Source organism: Cervus canadensis, chromosome 19, assembly GCF_019320065.1.
Source record: "Cervus canadensis isolate Bull #8, Minnesota chromosome 19, ASM1932006v1, whole genome shotgun sequence".
In the NCBI taxonomy this organism is placed as follows: Eukaryota; Metazoa; Chordata; class Mammalia; order Artiodactyla; family Cervidae; genus Cervus; species Cervus canadensis.
This window is the reverse complement of record NC_057404.1, coordinates 22,926,940-22,950,392: the sequence shown is the minus strand read 5'-3', so window position 1 is coordinate 22,950,392 and position 23,453 is coordinate 22,926,940. Positions and strand designations below refer to the sequence as shown.

Sequence of the window (23,453 nt, the reverse complement as noted above, 5' to 3'; positions counted from 1 at the left end):
CCTCTAACTTTTGCAAGAAGGACTGCAGTGAGACTTGAGACAAGAGACAATTAAGGACCGGGGTGCATCAACAACCAATGATAACTTCTGCATCAGACCTGTTTTTGCCCTTGGGATGGAATTTAGAAATTAGCACTTTAGCATGAACCTGAGGAACTTTACCTGTTTAAGGACAAAGTAACTGCCAACACAAAAGAGCCAACACTGAAGAATCCAAAATAAATGAATGTGAACCTTATATGATAACTCTTCTTCATTGAGTTTCATAAATGGGAAGGGGATTAAGAGGCACAAACTTCCAGTTAAAAAACAAGTAAGTCGTGGGGGTGCAATGTACAGTATAGGGAATAAAATCAATAACATTTTAAGTGCTTTTATAATGACAAATGGTAGCTAGACTTACTGTGGTGATCATTGTCTTTGCAATGTATAAAAATATAAAATCCCTATGTGGTATACCTGAAACTAATCAATATTGTAAGTCAAATTATACTTCAATTAACAAGAAATAACAGAGATCTCATTGGTGGTCCAGTGGCTAAGACTTTTTGCTCCTAGTGCAGTGGGCTTGGGTTTGATCCTTGGTCAAGGAAGTAGACCCCCATATGCCGCAATTAAAGAGTCTGTATGCCACAACTGAAGATCTTGCATGCTGGAACTGAGACCCAGCGAAGCCAAAGAGCAACCAAAGACCCCACGTGCCACAGCTGAGACCCAGCACAGCCAAATAAATATTTTTAAAAAAAGAAAAAAAATAACTTGTATTTGAAAAAACAGAATAAGTAAACCAATATATAAACCACTGAAAAGCCACAAAAATATTTAAAAAAAAGTATTAATAAGACCAAAGTGATAGGGTGAAAATAATGTAATTTAGGAAAAGTTTTTAGGCATTTGCAATTTCAAAAAAAATTGATTAAAAAAAAAAACTTACAGTACTCAAAACAGTGTTTACAAAATACATCACTCCAGAAACCGTTTGATTCACATGCCATCATCAGTGAAGCTAATCATGTAAAAAATCTGATAACTGATTTATGTATAATTCTGGCTAAACCATCCCAATGCACAAACTTCATTAAATTAGAACTAAATGCTTCTGGGACTGTAAAATGTAAAAATTTAAGACTGACACAATGACAAACACCTATTTATTATATTAAATACAAGCCTGAAACATTAAGTAGATATTACAGATTTCAAGAAAATTACACTTCAGATTCCCAAAATGTCTTGCTGGTGCTTTGACAACTGAAACATTGTTTTAGAGGCTTTTTCCAAAATTCATAAAAAAGCAACACTTGGGGGATATAAAATACACAAAATCCAAAACTTAAAAGTTTATTCAAAATTCTTTTGAATCCCTAAGGTGGCTGTAAACAGTCTGCTTTTACACGTTCATAGCTTAAAGGAATGTGACTATCACAGTTTATATGGATTTCTTACCCAGGAAGCCCACCAAGTCTACACAGTAGTTTCGTGTTTCCACAACCCAGTCCTCACATTGCCAGTGCTATCCGTACCCAGCAAGGGGCCCTCCTGCCCACTGCTTTTGATTGGTCCGTTCTGAATAGCCAAGTTCAGGCCATAAGACTTCTGCTGACTTTCAAGTTCAACTACAGTGGGCTTCCTTATCGCATCTTTTTTACTACTAGTTGAAATAGGCTTTTCAAAATTCCTGCTGCTTTTGGGAAGCGTGCTACAGGCATCACTGCTATCTTGCTGGGGGGGGTTGTACTGTCTCTCTCTGTAGGCTAAGTACGCCCTCCGACTCCGAGAGTGTCCTTCATTACTGCCCAGCCGACTTTTCGGCAGGCCGTTCTGCACACTGCCTTCCACGCTCGTGGGGACGTCGTAGGCATACTCTCTGAGGACCGTGAGTCTGCTGGCCCGGTGCCCTTTACTTCTGTTTTTATGATGGCGGCTCGGGTGCACATTTGTTCGAAATGGAACTTCTAAAGGCGCCACGTGCATTTTAATGTCATTGTCCATTGAATGTTCTGTCAGACTATTGTCGAGCTGAGGCGTGGCATTCAAAGGTAGGGAATTGGTGTGGCACTGGGCCGCGGCAGCCTGTAAGTTGGTTAATTTGCAGCCCTGGGAGGAGTTTTTGAAGCTCGAAGCGCTCTTGTTTGTGCATGAAGACTCTGCGCTGCTGTTGGTGCACTTGGGCGCCTCCCCGCTCGGCCCACTGGAGCTGGGGGGCTGCACGTTGACCTGGACTGAATAGGCGCTCCGTCCCGGGCAGCACGTCATGATCCACGCCAGCCGGACGTCCTCCCTGTTGACACAGTGGTGAACCACGATGAACGCGCTGAGGCTCAAACACGTGGCTCCAAAAAAGAAGCTAAAAACCAAGTCCAAAGGGTAATACAAAGAAACAGCCAAGGCCCCAGACATCCACAGGGCGACATACAAGAGCAAGGTGAGGCTGGCCCCCAGAAGCTGGGCGTGGAAAGTGTGTTCATTCTCCAGGGCTGATGTGGAAATCAGGGACAGAGACATGGAGTCCTGATGATTGACTTCGCCGTTCTCATTGGCTGCCAGCCGCTGCTGCTCCTCGGCAGGCTCCTTCAGCTCGTATTTGCGCTCAGGGTGTCTTTTCAACTGAATAAATATGCTGAGAAAGTACATACAGTTTACGAAAGTGATGAAGCTGGCGGGCCCATAGAAGGCTCCCAAGGAGGGTTCCCACGCCATCCAGCAACTAGGAAAGAAAACGGAGAACCAGCTCAGATGCTCCATGTGTCAAGAAACTGTTTAAGTTGCAGTAAGCGTTAGTGCCTGGGAAACAGTTCAAGGGGAAGCAACCAACTCAGGTACAAAGAGAACACTGAATACTCACTAGGGCGCGTTTGGCCGACTGCCATAATTCTTGATGTTTGCTGCTGCAGTGATGCCACAAACTATGATGGGTATACCACCGCCGATCAGGTAGAACCTAGTAGGGGCAACGATGGAAACAACAGCTTGTCAATCTAATTTGTTTAGGTATACACACTGTAGGATCTCATTTCTGCAGAAGTTGTTCCTTAAAGATTAATCACTACTTCAATAATTCAGGAGAGGTTAACATTTGCAGGCTCCTTTGTTAACAGTAACTTTTTTTTTTTTAAGTTTGTATTTATTCTTGATTTCTTTAGTTTAAAAAAGCGGGAGATCTACCAAGTTTGAGTCGAAGCAAAGCTGATCAGCTTCTGCCACCCTGTGGGCAGGCGACGCAACACCCAGTTCCTGCAGGTAGGGCTTTAATTTATACTTGTTTCTTTTAGATTCAGCCAGTGGAGCAGAAAGTTTGTCCACTGCAAAATGGACTTGAAGATCCCATTGTGCCACTGTTCACACTAAAAATGTAACAATGTCGTTTATTCATTAGTGCCCGGCTAGACCTGCATAATGCTTAGCAGGACCTGCTAGATCTAATGTCCTGCTGCTGTGTATGCTTATCCTCAGTCAGCTGAAATGGGGGTAAGGAAGGTACCTGGATCCCAGCTGCCCACAGCGCTTGGGCCCTTCCTCACCAGCTGCCCACAGACCAGCTGGGAGGAGCTGAGAGAGACAGAGTGCTGGCTGGTCCTCTGAAGAACAACTGTTGGGGCAGAGGGGAGCAGCTTCCCTGAGTTCTCTGAAAAGATCCTAGGGAACTTCCTGGCCTGGCGAGCTGCCCCTGGGTACAGCCAGTCTTAACTCTGCATTTGCCAGATTCAGAGACACAGTCCACATGCTGAATTGGCTGGATAAAGGCAATGCCCACAACGTATTTTTCCATATTTTTTTTCTTAGTCATGCTTACGGGTACTAAAAATCTTCAATATGATATTACTGCTGAAAAAGACAGCTAATTATTCCCATAAAATGATAGTCATGTCTTTTATTCCAGATTAGAGGAAGGCCAACATTTGTGACCCTGCCGTTCTTCCTGTTGAACTAATTCATAGCTGCTTCTGACCTGACGAAGAAGCATCAGTTCACCCACATTTGTCTCGCGTTCCACAGTACTCTCTGCCACTCCTTTCCCACCTCCATTCCAGGACTGCCTGCTACCAACTCATCCTTATTTTAAAGCTTTAAATCTACTTCCCCACTGCTTCTTCCTTCCAGCCTGTATGTATGTTCACGTTTTCTCCATCTTCTAAAACTTTCCTTCAACTACCAACTTCTTTCTTGCTCCCTTTGGTGACAAACACCTGGAAACAATAGCACCAACATGTATGTGCCTCCCCTTTATTGTGAGATGACGCTGCATCCAACCTACCGTGCTACTGAAACTGCCCTCTCTGGGGCCAGCAGGCTCAAGACAAGTCCCTGCCCATCCTCCACGCAGCCCGGATGCTGAGTTTCCTTAAGTTTCAGAGCCTGGGGAAGGAGGGCGGCCTACACGGTAAACCTGACCGTCTAAAGCAAAGGGCGTACCTGCCGGCCACGGGGGACTGCACAGGCTTTGGAGCTCAGGCTGCCTTTTACTAAAGCCTTTGTGCTTTTAATCACCTAACAGAAAGGAAACCCAACAGAAACGAACAGCTGCATGAGGACGGGGTTCTTCCTGTCTCTTAGCCAAACACTATCCCCCTCAGGCCCTTTAACACCACGGACAGGGGTATCAAATCGCATCCAAGACTCTGGCTGTGGCCGAGCACTCCTGCTGTCCCCTGCTGCTCACTGAACCACTCTCCCCTCAATCTTCACTGTTCTCTTTGGTTCTTCCCTTTATCTGCTATGGCCTATCTACTCAACATTGATATGCCCAGGGATCATTCTTAACTGACTTCTCCCTGGAAGAGCTCATTCCTTATCACTGCTTCAGTGAACACATGTGAACACATCTCCTGTCCTGTCCAAAGGGCACATGCTGTGTCCTCTCTGCTGAGCACCAGACTCCCAAAATGTAAACTTTCCTTGAGAAAGTATGGGTGAGCCCACTTCCCCTGTGCGTACCCTCCCTGGGTCCCCCCACCCACTTTTCCTCTGTGACTTTCTCAGTTGACGGATGCACCATCTGCAGAAGGACCCTAGCGAACTGGAGCATACAACCTGCAAGCCACCTTCAAGTTCCCGTACAGAGTTCCCAGATGCAGCTAGTCAACACTCCTAGAGAAACTGCCCCAAGTTTCCGAACACATGTCCTCTCTAACGTCCACGACACTGTGCTGGTTGTTCAGTCACTCAGTCGTGTCCGACTCTTGGGGACCCCATGGACTGCAGCACGCCAGGCTTCCCTGTCCTTCACCATTTCCCAGAGCTTGCTCAAAATCATGTCCACCCAGTCGGTGATGCCATCCAACCATCTCGTCCTCTGTCATCCCCTTCTCCACTTGCCTTCAATCTTTCCGAGCATCAGGGTCTTTCTAATGAGTCCGTTCTTCACATCAGGTGGCCAAAGTATTGGGAGCTTCAGCTTCAGCATCAGTCCTTCCAATGAATGTTCACAACTGATTTCCTTTAGGATGGACTGGATCTTCTTGCAGTCAAAGGGATTCTCAAAAGTCTTCTCCAACACCACAGTTCAAAAGCATCAATTCTTTCTCACTCAGCCTTCTTTATGGTCTAACTCTCACATGTGTACATGACTACTGGAAAACACATAGCTTTGACTACACAGACCTTTGTTGGCAAAACCTCTGCTTTTTAATATGCCATCTAGGTTTGTCATAGCTTTTCATCCAAGGAGCAAGCATCTTTAATTTCATGTCTGCAGTCACCAGCTGCAGTGATTTTGGAGCCCAAGAAGATAAAGTCTGCCACTGTTTCCACTGTTTCCCCATCTATTTGCCATGAAGTGATGGGACTAGATGCCACGATCTTAGTTTTCTGAATGTTGAGTTTTAAGCCAGCTTTTTCACTCTCCTTTTTCACCTTCATCAAGAGGCTCTTTAGTTCTTCATTTCCTGCCATAAAGGTGGTGTCATCTGTATACCTGAGGTTATTGATATTTCTCCTGGCAATCAAGATTGTGCTTCATCCAGCCTGGCATTTCACATGATGTACTCTGCATATAAGTTAAATAAGCAGGGTGACAATACACAGCCTTGAAGTACTTCTTTCCCAATTTTGAAATGAGTAGAAGACCCTAAGCAGTACTCATGGGGCTCTCCTAATGACCTCAGAGGAGTTATCTGTAGATGCCTCCTGCCTTCGGGCATTCTAATGCATAGCCCACAGTTTAACCTGGCCCTCTAAAGCCGGACACTCAGCTTTCCCTCTGAATCATGCTACTCTACACCATAAAGCCTAGGCTCCAGCCACAGTCAAACCACACTTCTCAGATCTGTTCAGCTTGCCATATGATCCTGAATCTAAAGTGCCACCTCTGCCCTTTATGTGGTAGTCAGGCAATTCTTAATAGCCCCCCACTCTCCCTGACCCCTCAGAATTCCAGTTCTTTTTTGGCGCTTTCAGAGAATGTACTTCCACTCCAGCTCTTACACAGTTGCAGCAGTTCTTCTCACACCTGTCTCCTCGCAAACTGTAAAGATCTCAAGGACAGGTCTTCTACCCATTGACTTCTACTCATCCAGAATAATAACTCATTGACAACTGATTTAAATTATGATATTAGGAACGGCACGACACCAAAACTGCTTTTTCTTTCATGGAGAATAACAACACTGACACGTACTTGAGAAGATTGAAATCTACTACATGACCTCAAGGAAATAAAAACAACGAATATTTTCAGAGTCTATTCCACGGCCAGTGCCATCCATCTGAAGTGCTTTACACGTTAAGTCACTTATGCCCCACAACAACTCTAAAGAGAATCACTGTCGCTTTCTAGATGAGACAGAAAGACAAGAGAGGACACAGACCTTCACAAAGAACTCCCAGCTGCAAGGCTGCTTACAAGTCTACTCTTTCTCGTTCCAAAGCTCACTCAGCAATTTTTTGTTATGACCATACTTCATTTAATTTAATATGTGTGGACATTTAACAGAAGATAGTACACGAAGATATTAGATACCTGAGCATTGGCCTTGGTGGAGGTGGCAGCTCATCAGGGTCCTGGCATCTTTTAGCTTTTTTAGTGACTTGTTTGTAGATGTTCCGAGCTGTCACTCCCACCCATAGTACTGTAGCAAGAGTGGAATAATGAAGAATTATTCCAACCTAGAGAGAAGATTGAAGAATACATGAACTAAAATTAAAAAAAAAAAAAAAAATTCCCCTTAACAATCAAAATACAATAATTGCCAGTAAGCTTCCTCAAAAAGACTGGTAAGTTACTTTGAAATATGGCTTGAAAACTGTATGAAGGTATATTCTAAGGATCCATTCCTTTGCCTGCTAATGAACAAAAAAAGCACTCTGAGAGACGTATAATAGAGGACTGAATCTATAGTTGAATATAGGAGGCCCATGGACTACAACTTATAGCTAAGATGATACTAAACATGCCATAGAATTCATTCCTGGACAACAGTAAACCAAAGCCATGTTTCCCATAGATGCTATGTTATAAATTAGAGGTGAGTTCCTAAAGTCTGTTTTAAGGAGGAATGAAGACGTCAAGGGTAAGTGAGAGTGAAAGTGAAAGTTGCTCAGTCGTGTCCGACTCTTTGCGACCCATGGACTATACAGTCCACGGAATTCTCTAGGCCAGAATACTGGAGTGGGTAGCCTTTCCCTTCTCCAGGGGATCTTCCCAACCCAGGGATTGAACCCAGGTCTCCCGCACTGCAGGTGGATTCTTTACCAGCTGAGCCACAAGGGAAGCCCAAGAATACTGGAGTGGGTAGCCTATCCCTTCTCCAGCAGGTCTTTCCGACCCAGGAATCAAATCGGGGTCTCCTGCATTGCAGGCGGATTCTTTACCAACTGAGCTATCAGGCGGACATCAAGGATAACCGGAGGGCAAAAGTCACAGCACACAGAGAATAAACTCTGGAGTCACAGACCTGAATAGTTCTAATTCAGAGCTTTTATGTACCAAACTGGATGGCAAGTGAGCAGTGTAACAGATTGGTGATTATTTGAAATGAGTGAGCTCTGGAGTTAACAATTTTGCCTGGTTTTAAAACCAGAATCTACCCCTTGTGACACCTTAGCTAACTCGCAGAACATCTCAAGCACTGTTCTCATTTGTAAACTGAGGATAATACTATAGTACCATTAGGCTTTAAATAGGACACCCTATATGAAGCATTTAGCACTTAATCTGGTACATAATATGTGATTAAAAATACAGCAATATTTTTATTATTATTAGGATTATGGTTTTAAGAAAATAACGTCAACATTCTTGAAATGAATGTTCCTCATTTGAATAGTAGAAAGACTATCCATAAGCATCCCTAGGGGTTTTTGTAGGGACTGAAAGGGCACAATATCTGGGACATAATAAGTACTGGAAAGACGATGGAGAACTGCAATACAGGTAAATGATGACACTGAGTTCCCTCCCAGGGGGATGACGGGGGGCATGTTTACCTTGTGAACTGTGTCTGAAGCAACAGCAGTTAAAGATAAAATTCTACATAAAGATAAATATGGGGTAAGAGGGGTTTAAAATCTACTTTAAGAAAAATAAATGCATGGGTCATTGGAGCAGCAAGGACATAATTCAATTTTCTTATCTAATTCTATCTTTTGATCCTTTCTTCTTACACAATGATTACAGGTAAAATTCTATTAACGAAAATTTTCAAGGAAAAAAAAAAAAACTTTAATTCAAAAAGGATAACTCTCCAATCTCAAGAAAATCAAATTGATCGACATCATCAATCCTAGGTAAGTAACAGAAGCATCTAGACTGCTGTCTAAGGTTCATGTTAATAAGACATGAACCTCAAACTTGGGGACATGGAAGTACACAGATTATTTTGCAGGGCAAAAACTAGGGTGGTCACTTGTCCAGGGAAGTCACTGTCCTCTCAATGACTGAAAGGGTTAGAGGGTGATCCAGCCTGGCCGAACCAGAGGGTCAAAGTATCTTCATCTTTAAACATTTTTTTTTAATTTAATTTTTATTTATTTATATTTTGGTAGTGCTGTGCAACACAGGGGATCTTAGTTTCCCAGTCAGTGACCGAACCTACGTCCCTGCAATGGAAACATGGATTCTTAACCACTGGATCACCGGGCAGGTCCCCACAGTATCTTCTTCTTAAGCAGAAAACTTGCTCCGTGGTTCCTATTAGTTTTATTCACTGCACTATAAAAGCAAAGCTTACAGATGTAAGTGGAACAAAAAGCATGAAATAACTCTCTGAGCTATCTGGAGTCACATCAAATGTTGTAAATAAAAATAGTATAATTGGATTTGGTGCATAAAAACCAAAACATTCAAAACCAATCAATGATATTGATTCAAAATGGTATCCTCTACTGTTTCTACAGTTTTCTCTGATGTAGAGGTCAAAAGAATGAGACAAGGTTGTAAATAAGCTTCAAAACAGAAGTTAAAAATATTTTCAACAAAGGAGGTGCAAGATGGAGAATTTTCTTATTTTAGATCTAAGAGGTGAAACTCAACCTTTAGATTTTGAAGTGTTTCCTATGGCATTTCAAAATTTGCAGAGAAGTGTTCATACTTTAAAAATACTAAAGCCTTCCAGTTAAACAATTATTACCAATAGTGAAATTTTAGGGGTCTGACAGCACCTGGTAGTAGTCACATAAGCAAATCACCAAATGTTCCATAAGACGGAATAAAGGAGGCACTGAGATCTAGTCTAGCAGCAATGATGTTCCTATCTTTTGGAAGGAGTTCCTTCCTATTTTGGGATTCCCAGGTGGCTCAGCAGTAAAGAATTCACCTGCCAATGCAGGAGATGCAAGTTTGATCCCTAGGTTGGGAAGATCTCCTGGAGAAGGGAATGGCAACCCACTCCAGCATTCTTGGCTGAACAATCCCATGGACAGAGGAGCCTGGTAGGCTACAGTCCATGGGGTCACAAAGAGTTGGATGCAACTGAGCACACATACATGCTTCCTATTTTATTCTCCATCAGACACTTGGGCTATACTTGAAATACAACCTCACTGTCACAATTTCTGCCACATAAATCAGATACATGTGGAAAATTTGTAAATAGTTTGGAAGTAATCTAATTTATAGGGCATATAAACGATTCATTAAATGCAACAGATGAGAACTTAAGAAAGTCACCTTACCTCAAGACATCAATTTTCAAAGCTGCAAAATGGATACAAAAAATTATCTTGAAGAGTTGGACTTTATATGTTACCTAACCATAAACATTCACATATCAGAGACCAGACATTTTAACAGATGGGTTTTTAACCACCAACAAAACCTACAACAGTGCAGCATACACAGCAAGTGTGCAAAAAAGTCATCTTTAATACTCACAGTCTGATATGAATATATATAAAAATTAAGAGCATCCACTACTGAATGCCTGAAATGTACGCCAAAATGTATTGGACAATTTTGTATGTGCTCCAATTTTATCCTCTTAGGGTCACCATCTGCTTAGTGCTACAGACAAGGAGATGGAGGCTAAAAGAAGTTAAATCATCCTCCAAAGGTCACATGGTCAGTGGTGGGGCAGCAACTCAAACCCAAAGCCTGCGACTCTTCTATTACATCATCCTGGTCCTCAATAACAAGAAGGCAGTGTTAAGGGTGGGGATTGGCAAGGAATACTCAGAGAGACTGTCATTTGAATCAGGGCTCTGCCACCCAAAGGCCCTAGACTTGGGGCAAGTTATTTCAATTCTCTAAGACTCAATTTCTGTACTAATAAAATATGAGTAAGAACTACCTCCTAGGGTTAATGGGAAAGTTAGGATAACACACTTGCAGTAGCTGGCAAGTAGAAAGCTCTTAACATCCACGGATTGAATCTTTCCCTGTGTATCCTATGTGCCCCTGCAGCAGTCCTCTGGACAACAGAGAGCAGAAGACACCTGAGAAGGTCAGCTGGCACGATAGTTAACAGATGAAATCATGGAGTGGTAGAGCAACACAGTATCCTAAATATTTGCAGCCAAATCCTTTCACTGCTTAGCTAGGAAACCAAGGACCAGAAAACTAACGATCACACAGTTAATCTGGCAGTACATCCTGACCCAGAACCCGGATCTCTTCCAAACCCTGTTGAGTCAACAGCCTCTTCTACGCTATCACTCAACTTCTTAGGTCCCCTTTGGCTCCTTTTGCAAAAGAAAGTTCAAGGCTACAGCATGCACCCCTGGCACCACCCAGAAAGGATGACATAAGAACCAGAGTGGGAAGTGCCTGGCTGGTGGGGCCATTAATAACCTCAGCCAATTACTTCAGGGAAGAAACTGCATTTAGAACCTATAGACACCACTCATAAAATACATGAGCTCTAAAAGGGAGATATGCCAAAGATGACACTGATCATGTGCACATATGAAATGCATGTAGAAGATGTACGCTTCAGGGTTCAGTTTCAGAGATGGAAGATGAGCCCACCCCATTATTTTGCAGAAGAAACATGAAGCCCCTACTAGGTTAAGAGGCTTCCCAGGTGTCTAAGTAGGTAAAGAATCTGCCTGAAATGCAGGAGACCCAGGTTTGATCTCTGGGTTGGGAAGACCCCCTGGAGAAGGAAATGGTAACCCATTCCAGCATTTTTGCCTGGGAAATCCTGTGGACAGAGGAGACTGGCATCACAAACACCCAGACACAACTGAATGAACAAGCCACCACCTCTAGGTTTGCTCATGACGAACATGAGTTTGAGCAAGTTCTGGGAGTTGGTGATGGACAGGGAAGCCTGGCACGCTGCAGTCCATGGGTCGCAAAGAGTCGGACAGGACTGAGCAACTGAACTGAACCGAGGTTAAGAGACGAGTCACACAGGCCATTCTGGCAGACACAGCTGGCTACTAACTGAATAAGGATTAGAAAAATAAAGTGAAGCAAGCCATCTCCGAGTCAGAAATAATAAGAATGATGCTATGTCTTTCACAGAGGAAGAACACTGTAAAAAAAAAAAACAGAAGAAAACAACATATGAAAACATCTAGAAGTCTGCCCACCCCACATTTTTCAGGTAATTCTTTACCTAATAGACATTCATTCTTGAGGCCCTGAAAACTCAGTGTACTTTCCTATCCTTTTCATTCTAGAAAAGGTATAAAATACCATTCAGGATGATGAAAGGCAGTCATTTCTACCATGGCCTCTTTCTGTTCATTTCCTTAGTGAAATAAATTTATGTGTCTACTTCCAGAAATCAATGAGTATTTTTAGACAGAATTGAGACTATTACCACCATTGTGTGTTGAGTACACTAATAGTCTATGTTCAAAACAACTCCAGGGTTGAATGAGTTCTACTATTTGCAAACAGAGGCCTTTTTTGTTCATCTACCCAGTCAGTATCTGCTGAGCACCTACTACTCGTCAGGTCTTATACTGATTCTTGGATGAACAGTGGTGAATTGAATTGGTATAATCCCCGTCCCTGTAGAGCTCCGAGTCCAGGGACAACAAATAGGTAAATGCCAGTCAATTACAAAGTTTTGCAGGCACTATGGAATGTTAATCAGCAGCAGAGGATAATGAGGGGAAGAGGTGGAGCGACTGCACCTCTAAAACAGTAAACTGAGACCTACAAAGAAACTGGCAGTCACCCAGGTGAAGAAGGCAGAAAATACTAAGAGAAGCACTATCTTTTGTACACGTATTAAGTTGATTTGGGATCCATTACCTAACTTCTCGTAGGCTTCAAACAAATTTGATTACAGATGTATCGTAATGGCCCTAATACAGGGGAATATTCTGCACAGCTAAGAGATAATTATACCAATAACAGTCGTAGTTATAGCTTACATTTACTGAGCACTTACTGTATACCTGCTACTCTGGAGTCATTTAATTCTCTCAACAATTCTTATATATACACGTACATATTTGAAACTGCTTTACATGAAGAAAATATTGGATTCATCAACAGCCGTAGGTTAATGACACATTCTAATGACTGAGCCAAGCACGCAAGCGTGGCCTGCCTTTATTTAGTTACTTAAATAGTTGTTATTAATAATTAGTGGCTACGAATCTATCAATAAGACAAAAGGTAAGATCTTGACAAAAGCCTCTATCAGCACGTAAGAAGCCCTTCACCCAAGGTAATCATCACCATCTATCCTATGTTTATCATCCCTTTGCCTGCTTTCTTATACAGTTTTACCGCACCCACATATTTTCATTAAAAGTATGCTGTTTCATTTTAGTTATGTTTAACTTTATAAAGAAAGATATCAGGGTGAATGTAATTTATGGGCCTTAATTTTTTTCACTTATATTCCTGAGACTGACTCGCACTGCTATGCCTTGTTGTAATTCATTAATTTTGACTCTTGCATAATATCACCATTTATTCATTCACTCTCTCGGTGATGGGCACTTGGGTGGCTTCCAGGTTTCTGCTACCGTGTAGAGTGCTGCTATGAATATTCACAGGCACTCACCCTAAGCCCTGGAGTGGGACTGTGTGAATGTTTACCTGTAGAAGGTAAAGCCTCCCAGAGTCATCCGCTTATATTCCTACCCAGTATGTATAAAATATGTGGATCCACATGTTCTTCCATACGTGGCCCTGCTGGGCTTAATTTTTGCTGGCAGAAAAGGCATAATATGATAGCGATCTGAACTTGCATCTCCGTGACCACCAATGCCATGTACCCTGGCCCTCCGTCTACTCTGTTATGAAATGCCTGTCACTCTCACGACTTCTCTACCTGGGCTGTTTGTGGCAGTCTCACTGATTAGTTTTTAATATATTTATGTATTTTTTTAAATTCTAATGCTCCGTCAGTGGTTATGTATTGAGAATTTGTGCTGTGACGTGCTTAGTCGCTCAGCCGTGTCTGACTCTTTGTGACCCCATGAACCACACAGTCCATGGAATTCTCCAGGCCAGAATACTGGAGTGGGTAGCCTTTCCCTTCTCCAGGGGATCTTCCCAACCCGGGGATTGAACCCAGGTCTCCGGCACTGCAGGCAGAGTCTTCACCATCTGAGCCACCAGGAAAGCCCATATGTACTGAGACTAGTGTCTTCTGATGTGGAACTTGTCTTTTCCTTTTCCTTAGGAATCTTCATTTTTTTAAGAAAAAGATATTATTTTTAATTTAGTCAAGAGTACATCCTTTCTTTTCTAGTCATATTTAAGAAATCCCTCCTTATCCCAAGGATTATGATATTTTCTAATATAAATTTTAACACTTTCGTTTGGACTTGTAATATTTAATCTACCCAAAGCTGACTTTTTTAACGTGGTATGAAGTACAGATCCACTTTAATCTTTCTTCCACATGGATTTTCCCCAGCTCCCTTAACTGGACAGTGGTCTGTCTTTACCTAGCCATGAGACACGTAACATCTGTCTCAAACCAAAGCTCTGCATGCGTCTGCTTCCAAGGCTGCTACTCCACTGTGTTGGTCAATTTATCTATCCCTACTCTACTCCACAGTTTTAATTCCAACAGACTCAACAGTTTGGTGATAAGAAGACTTCCTAATCTACTATTTTTCAGAAGTGTCCTAACTATCATTGGTCCTTCTTTACTTTCATATAAATTTAAAGACCATTTTATTGAGTTTCATGAAAAATTCTCTTATCTACAGATTAATTTAGGAGGAACTGCTACCTCTCTGACTTTAACTTTTCCTATCCTTGGGCCTAGAGTATTTTTCCATTTATTTAGGTGTTCTTTAATGTGCATTGAAATTTTACCTGCAAATCTTAAATATCTTTTATCATTTCTAAGTACTTGATATTTTTTGATATTACATAAATGTTACCTTCTCATTAATTACGTTTTCTCTTGGTTACATTTCTGCATACTAGAAGCACATTTCTGTATATTAAACTACATTAAAAAAAAATACATACATTGGAAACTAAGTTTTCCTATTTTTCTAATAATTTATCTGTAAATTACTTTAGCTTTTCTAATGTAAATAGTCACATCATTTGACAACAACTCAATTATTATTCCCAACTTACAGGTGAGAAAATTGAGACACTGAAATATTAAATATTGATATCAGGATCAAATTGCAGTCCTATGTTCACGGCAGTATTACAACATTCAAGAGCTGGAAACAATCTAAATGTCTACTGATAGATGAATGGATAAAAAAAATGTGGTGTATATATACAATTACATATGTATTCAGTCTTAAAAAGCAAGAAATCCTGTCACATCCCACACCATGAATGAACCTTGAGGATATTATGTTAAATGAAATAAGTTAATCATGGAAGGAAAAGTACTGCATGATTTCACTTATATAAGGTATTTATGAAGTCAAGCTCACAAAGACAGAAAGTAGATGGTGGGGCCAGGAGGTGAGGGGAAGGGATACAGGAGGTAGCCGTTTCGTGGGTCTAGTTTCAGCCACATAAGATGTGTAAGTTCGAAAGATCTGTACGTCCTTAGAGTTAATCATCATACAACACACTTAGAAACTGGTTAAGAGGGTAGATCTCATTATCTGCGATTAAAAAAAGTTAAACAAACTGCCCATAAAAACACTGGAAAAAGCAGAATTGACATCCAAATCCAGGTAGTCTGCACTCTGAATTTCTATGTGAGACTGTTTGCTATGATACATATAGAAAATAAGATGCAAATAAATATAATTTTATGTATTTCCTACTCATATATTAAGAAGTTTTGCTTTTTATACTTAAACTATAAGAATACTGTTTATTAATGCTACATATGTAATCATTTACTTGAAAATAAGAGTTGAAGATTTTTAAATTCTTCATATTTACCACACCTAGGAAGTTTCTTGTTTTTATATCTTACAGTTAAAATTTTTATAATTCCTATTTCCATAAATAGATAGAATAATTTTTAAAATCCTGTCAGAAAATGTTACTTCTTTCAGCTATATCAGAATTTTACAAATTTTTAAAATTCAATGTTTGTCATTATAACAGATATAACAAGTAGCACAAAATTCCCAAAGATAAAAAGACAAGCTCCATAAGTCATATATGCAGTTGTGAAATGATAATTCAGAACCTGAAGTATACTGCTGAATTATTTAAGTAACATTCAGGTTAACTTTAATTAGCTAAAGAAAAAAAGCTTTAAAGAAACAATTTCCCTTTACAGTTAATGAAACATATGAAATTACTTTTTAATACCAGTTTATATTTTTTTATTTTAGTTTTTCACTTACTGCTTGGCAGACGCTGGCATTTCTAGTTTGACTTATTCCTCCCACAAAGACCACACAGGTCAGAAAAATATGAAAGCACAAATTCACAAGCATGTGCCAGCCTTTGAGACTGATTCTAATCAAACTGTTAAAAGAAAAGGGAAAAAATTAACACTCAGGTTAACATACTTGAAGCTGGACATCTCCAAGTTAACATACCTAATTCATACAAAGCCAAATGTAAATGTGTAAACATTTTATTAAAACATACTATCACACACACACACACACGGGTTTTGAGAAATCCCTCAACACAATACAGTTTCTTAACATTTAACTTTATACACTAAAAAAGACAAGTTAAATGGAACTACTACATCCACTAAAGGCTACACAAATTCTCCATAATAAGAAATATGTCCACTTTTGTTAGTTATGATGTCTTATGACAGATGGATTACTTGTTTTGCTTCCCAGAAATTTCTGCAAGATGCCAATCTCTATTTTTCCTGACCTACTAGGATAACACGGTCTAAACAACCAATGCATTTCCTCGTGGCCTTTCATAATGAAATGCTCAAGTCTTTCTTTTTTATATCAAAATCTCCTTGTTTCCTAACTAAATGTCAAGAAATGTCATATATGTCCAGCTTAAAGAGGAAAATACATTCTAGCAAAACCTCTTGAAAGTGTATTTCTGCTTAGCAAATCCTTTCAGTTCATTATATCTCACCATAAAATAAAAATTTCTGTACCTTTGCCTCTAATTAACAAAAACCATATCCCACACTTAAATGCCACAAGCTTTCTTAAATGCCATCTGTAAAAGAGACTATCACAACAGGCAAAAACTTATGAAATAGAAATAATACCACAGTCTGGTTCTGGAAGACACCTCTGCAGGTAACCAGGCTCCACTTTACCTCACCCCCATGCCCCACTCCCCAACACATACTTCCCACGTTCTTTGCCAGGTACAAACCCAGCAGGATGACTGAATGCTGCAGAAGATGAGTTTATTACCACATGCACTTATTATGTCTTGACTTGCATGAAGAAGGCCTGGGGGTATTCTGAAGTAACTGCCCTTACTTTGGAAGGACAGCATGGTATTAAATTAGAATAAAATTTTATCCTAATTACATGTGAAATGATGTCCACAGGCCTCTGCAGTCAGTTTTCGTTCTTACCTGTGATGGTATATGTAACTGACGATGACCGCTAAGAGGCACAAGAGAAGAATAACAGCCGTAGTGTAGACCACGGGGTGCAGGAGATGGGCCGCCTGGGTGTAGAGCTCGGACCCCGTCAGATCCTGAAGGGAAGAACGAAAGCATTATTCTAGGAGTGCTTCTCTGGACAGAGATGTTGGGATTTCCTCAGGGACTAAAATATACCGATAAAGAGAACTCTGGCCCTTGGATCTCTTCATTGTATCCAAGGGCTATGTTTCACGCTATTTTCCTCACACATTACTATGCCCTCCTAACTTGCACTGTGTCACTACTCATGTAGTATGTATATACACATACATGCACACATACACACCCACTCTTCTTACCATGGGCCATCTGCTTTATACATGTGAACACTGACTCTCCTTTGAGGGTAGTGGAGAGGGAAAGCAGGGATTTAGAAGGTCAACCAGAGACTACAGTCTTTTTAATGCCCTCAGCTTCCCTGGTGGTTCAGACGGTAAAGAATGCAGGAGACCCAGGTTTGATTCCTCGGTCAGGAAGATCCCCTAGAGAAGGGAATGGCAACCCACTCCAGTATTCTTGCCTGGAGAATCCCATGGACAGAGAAGGCTGGTGGGCTACAGTCCATGGGGTTGCAAAGAGTCAGAAGTGACTGAGTGACTAACACTTCATTCTCACCCAACGTATCACTCCGCACATTCACCAGCTAATAAGGTACAAGACAGCAGCAGTATCTCCAAGTCAATAAAGCCTAACCTCCCGCAGTCAAGTTCAACAAATATGAATGGGCCAGACACTGTGGAAAGGACAGGGATGTGACGCTAACCCACTAACCCATGATTTACGCTCTAGAAGAGCTGAGAAGTCAAAGAGTCCTCAGACACGCAATGAGATCACAACAATTGTTTGATCAACATAAGGGCAGGCCTGTGACTGAGAACTTAAGAGATCAAATATCAGTAATAATAAATAATAATAACAGCAGATCACTCACAGAGCATTTATCATAAACAAGGCACCATGCCAGCACCCTACACAGAATAACCCTATAAACTAGGTATATTGTTAGTCCCATTTTATAGCTTGAAAAACTGAGGCACAAAGAGGTTAAGGGCTGGGAAGATCAGATCTGAAAGAGTTCGTGGCTGCCAAGGCTCTGCTTCCTAAAACAAACCAGACAGTGACTTCCTAAAATGAAAACATCATTCACCTGAAGGCTTCCTTCCTGACAAAGGCCTGGGGCAGGCTTGGAAGATGTCTCTCCCTGGGCCCCGGACACCACGCCAGACAACCAGGGCTGCAGGTTCACCAGGCCCTGTCACCAAATTCTCCTTCTAAACTGATTCTGAAAGCTACAAAATCACAGCTGGACGTGGGAAGCAGTTCACAGTGGGATGCACGTCTAGTCATGAAGTTATTAAGATAATTCCTGAAACTAAAAACACCAAGATGATGAAGACAGGAAGGAATGGGTGACAGACACAAGAGGACACTGAGGATGGCTCAACACGGAAGAAGCAGGGAAGGAAGCAGCACCTTTTCCTGGGAAGAATCAGTGGTCAACAGGGCATAATTACACACCCAGAAAGATCTATCAGAACACCTTCACAAGTCCCTCACCATTAACAAATGACTAACACAGGCCACAAAGCCTGACAAAAGTCAGAGTTAATGAGAAACTGGAGGTACAACAGGGGAAATTCCACCCCAGCCCACAGTCAGAGGAGTCACAAGCCTGCACTTCATCTACGTATTTGTTAAATGCCAACTGGGTGACCACCATGGCCAGGCACTATGCCAAGTACCGGGTATTCAGGGAAACACAGGATCCCTTGGGGGCTGACGGTCTATAAACTAAGACCTGAAAGGGAAAATGCAAGACAGAAACCTACAGCCACCATTCTCAACAACCTGTCCTTGTAAGATGCCCATGGGACTAGTCTATAGAACACAGTTTCAACGCATCAATACTTGCATTCTGCTAAAAATCCAGAATGTTAGAAGAGATATTCAAAGAAGACTGGGGCAATGAGAGCCAGTTAGACACTAGCTGGAGTAGACAGATTCTCCCTCGTTTCTATGAAAAGCTTCTACTCCCATGGAGACCAAATAATTGAGGACAAACTTTCAGTGCCTAGGATGTGGTCTCTTCACTCCTTCTATGCACTGCCTGTTTTCCAGTCCTTCAGGAAATGTTCAAGAATACTCTGCCACCACTAGCTATATGATCTGGGGCAGTTACCCCACAGTAAAATGGAGACATCATAGTCATCCCATCCGGCAGGGTCTGGGGAAGGGGCAGAACTTGTGTATGCCTGCCTTCCACAGGCCTTTGTAGAGAATAGCAAAACACAGGTAGCTGGATATTATCCAGCAAAACATCAGACAAAGTGCCAGTTCAGTTCTTACATCTTATACAATATTTATGGTTAAAAACGGAGAAGGCAATGGCAACCCACTCTGGTACTCTTGCCTGGAAAATCCCATGGACGGAGGAGCCTGGTAGGCTGCAGTCCATGGAGTCGCTGTGAGTCGGACACGACTGAGTGGCTTCGCTTTCACTTTTCATTTTCATGCACTGGAGAAGGAAATGGCAACCCACTCCAGTGTTCTTGCCTGTAGAATCCCAGGGATAGGGGAGCCTGGTGGGCTGCCGTCTATGGGGTCACACAGAGTCGGACACGACTGAAGTGACTCAGCAGCAGCAGCAGCCGCATGGTTAAAAGAATTCAGTTTTTTCAAAAGGCAATGAATATGACATAGCACGAGCAGGAAGCTGGATGTTGACACAGAGTACCCAGACTGTTAAAACTCCAAAGTAGTCCTGGAGGAAGGAGCAAGTACTACTGACTGTTGCGTGGGGGCATTTTTGTTGTCACAACAAACAGACCTTTCCAAATGAAAGGGAACCCCTGGCAAGGTGTGAAGAGCCAGAGAGTAAAGACCTCAGGCTTTGCAGGCCAAAAGCAAAATTGAGGCTATTATGCAGGTACTTATTAACCACTTAAAATATAACCATTAAAATTTGGAAACCACTTCTAGCTTTCCAGCATTTAGAGTATCAAACAAACAAAAGAGAGCTGACTGGAACAGGCCTGTGGATCAAATATTTGCCAGGGTTTGCAGACTCCCTGCCCGGTGTAAAGGAGACAAATCAAGTTAATAAAAACTTGATCTTGTATCTTGACGACAAAATATAAGAGAATTTAAGGCCGTATAAGACAACTGAGAAGATCAGGATAGGAAAGAAGTTAAGAGAAGTTAAAGACTACAACAAAAGAGGTAAAGTAGAAATCTTAAGTCAAAATTATTTTCAATTATATCCATCAACAAATAGAGGCTTTGTGATACTGTAACAAAAACATAGATGAAAGGAGTCCACAAGTACAGATTTCCAGATATAGAATAAATGAAGCCTTGGAGATGCAGCAAGGGACTACAGTTACTAATAATATACAAGTTTGAAAGCTGCTCAAAGAGTAAAGCTAGTTTTTGCCATAAGAGAAAAAACTTGTAACTGTATACTGATGGATGTTACCTAGACTTATTGTGGTGATCATTTTGTAACATACACAAATACTGAATCATTACATTGTATACCTGAAACTAATAAAATGTTGTATGCCAATCATACCTCTACTGAAAAAATATCTACCTGTTCAGGGAGACACATATCAAAAGACTTCAAGCTCTTTAATTTCACAGAAACCCATGATTCTTGCTTTTATTCTCTTTTTATAAATCAAATCATTTCCATCACAAAAAAATTACCAAACACATTGTCCATCAGTGGCCACTAGGAGACACCCATGGAAGAAAAGTAAAAAGTGGCATTCACATTTGCAATATAGTGATACATAACAGAGGAAAAGTCTGCCTCTGGTGCTTATTAAACCACAGTCCATCACTAAATGGTGATCTTAGTCACTCTTATACATGGTGCAAAGTTTAAGAAAGGGCTTCCCAGGTGGCGCTAGTGGGCAAAGCGGAGACAAGTGTTCAATCCCTGGTCAGGAAGATCCCCTGGAGGAGGGCATGGCAACCCACTCCAGTATTCTTGCCTGGAGACTCCCATGGACAGAGGAACCTGGTCGGCTATAGTGCATGGGGTTGCAGAGTCGGACACAAATGAAGTATTATTACTACTACTACTAAGTTTAAGAAAACAGGCCAGGAAGTGGAAAGTAAGGGTCACCAAAATAAACTGCACCAATTCAGAGAATATTAAAACATGTAAAAGTGTGTTAAAAACTGCAGAAGTACTTATTATTAAGGAACCAAACAAATGGAAGAAGAGCTTTTGAAATTTTTATTTACCTGATAAAGATTCATACATTTACAATAGATTAGCCTGAGAATTACTAAATATAAAATCACTAGCAGTTTTAAATAATTCACTGGCATCATATCAATAATAATTATAAATTAATTATGATTTAAACTCATCAGGATCTGAACAATGGAAGGAAGACAAAGAAAAACATCTCAGTTTCCCTCTGTCTGTCAGAGTATAAGTATTTTAAAAAGAGTTTGACAATAAAATAAAATTTTAGAATAGATTTAAAATAAAAAGTGTCTTTAAAAAAATTGAGACCATGTCTCTGTTTCTTTTAATTTTTCCCCTAAGAAACAAGGAATAATTTCAAGATTTTAATCCTTAAAACACACACAATACACAAAAGTCAGTTCCAGCTGAATCACAGACCTAAATGTGAAAGATAAAACACATTTAAAGCTTCTTAACGCAAATAAAGGAAAATAAATTCATAATTTGGGGGTAAGCAAAGACTTCTTAAATATTAGGACGCAAAAAACCATTAACTACTAAAAAATGTTAGAAAAATTAGAAACTCTGCTTATAAAAAGACAACATTAAGAAAAAAAGGAAAAAGGCATGCCCATAGACTAAATGTTTGTGTCCCCCAGGTAAAATTCACATGTTGAAACCTAACCTCCAATGTGATATTATCTTGAGGTGGTGCCTCTGAGAGGTGATTAGGTCATGAGAGTGGAGCCCTTATAAACAGAATTCGTGTCCTTTTTCCTTCTATAAAAGAGACACCTGAGAGTTCCCCTGCCCCCTCCACCACAAGAGGATACAGAGAAAGGTCAGCATTGATGAAGCAGGAAGCAGGCCTTCACTAGACAAAGAATCTGCTGGCTTCTTGATCATGGACTTAAGCCTCCAAAACTATGAGAAAAAAAAAAAATTTCTTCTGTTTGTAAATGACCTAGACTGTGATACTCTGTTGTAGCAGCCTGAATTGATTAAAACAAGTCATGGACTGGGAGAAGATTTTTGCAACACATACATCTAACAAAGAGCTCCTATTCAGAGTTCCTGAAGAATTCCTATGAGCCAGTAAGAAAGCAACAGACAATCAAATTAAAAGTATGTAAGATTTGAGCAATAACTTCACAAAAGGGCTACCCAAGCCATAATATGAAAATGAAGAGGTACTCAATATTACCAGTTACCAAAGAAAAACAAAAAAATTTTTTTAATTATCTTAAATTTTTTAAAAATTTAAAAACTGAAAAAACTTAAAAAATTAAAACCACAATGATCTATCACAGCACAGCCACGAGAAGACCAAAACTAAAGATTGAGAATACCAAGCACTGGCAAGGATATAGAGCAATTAACACTCATTACTGGTGAGACTGTAACCCAATAAAACCAGTTTGATCATTTGCATGGCATTACTTCACAGCATACAGATGCCTACAACTTAGCAATTCCACTCCTGTATGCACATGTCCATCAAAAAACATGTTCATAAATATGTTGTTGTTGTTCAGTTACTCAGTCGTGTCTGATTCTTTGCAACCGCATGGACTGTAGCATGCCAAGCTTTCCTGTCCTTCACTATCTCCCACAGTTTGCTCAAACTCATGTCCATTGAGTCAATGATGCCATCCAACCATCTCATCCTCTGTCATCTCCTTCTCCTCCTGCCCTCAATCTTTCCCAGCATCAGGCTCTCTTCCAATGAGTTGGCTCTTCACATCAGGTGGCCAAAGTATTAGAGCTTCAGCTTCAGTCCTTCCAATGAATATTCAATGTTGATTTCCTTTAGGATTCACTGGTTTGATCTTCTTGTTATCCAAGGGACTCTCAAGAGACCTCTCCAGCAC

At 40.9% G+C, this 23,453-nt stretch overlaps 1 protein-coding gene across 3 annotated transcripts in view; it reads right to left on the bottom strand.

Moving 5' to 3' along the window:
• Positions 1 to 1,134: 1,134 nt before the first annotated feature.
• ADGRA3 (adhesion G protein-coupled receptor A3) overlaps positions 1,135 to 23,453 on the bottom strand; it is a 124,302-nt gene continuing 101,983 nt past the window's right edge. For all 3 annotated transcript variants that reach the window (XM_043438198.1, XM_043438199.1, XM_043438200.1), the window contains exons 15-19: positions 17,307 to 17,431; positions 16,138 to 16,261; positions 6,959 to 7,104; positions 2,846 to 2,941; positions 1,135 to 2,707 (exon numbers count right to left, since the gene is read on the bottom strand). In XM_043438198.1, coding sequence (XP_043294133.1) covers positions 1,465 to 2,707; positions 2,846 to 2,941; positions 6,959 to 7,104; positions 16,138 to 16,261; positions 17,307 to 17,431 — 1,734 coding nt within the window. In that variant the 3' untranslated portion in view covers positions 1,135 to 1,464. The remainder of the gene's footprint in view (positions 2,708 to 2,845; positions 2,942 to 6,958; positions 7,105 to 16,137; positions 16,262 to 17,306; positions 17,432 to 23,453) is intronic.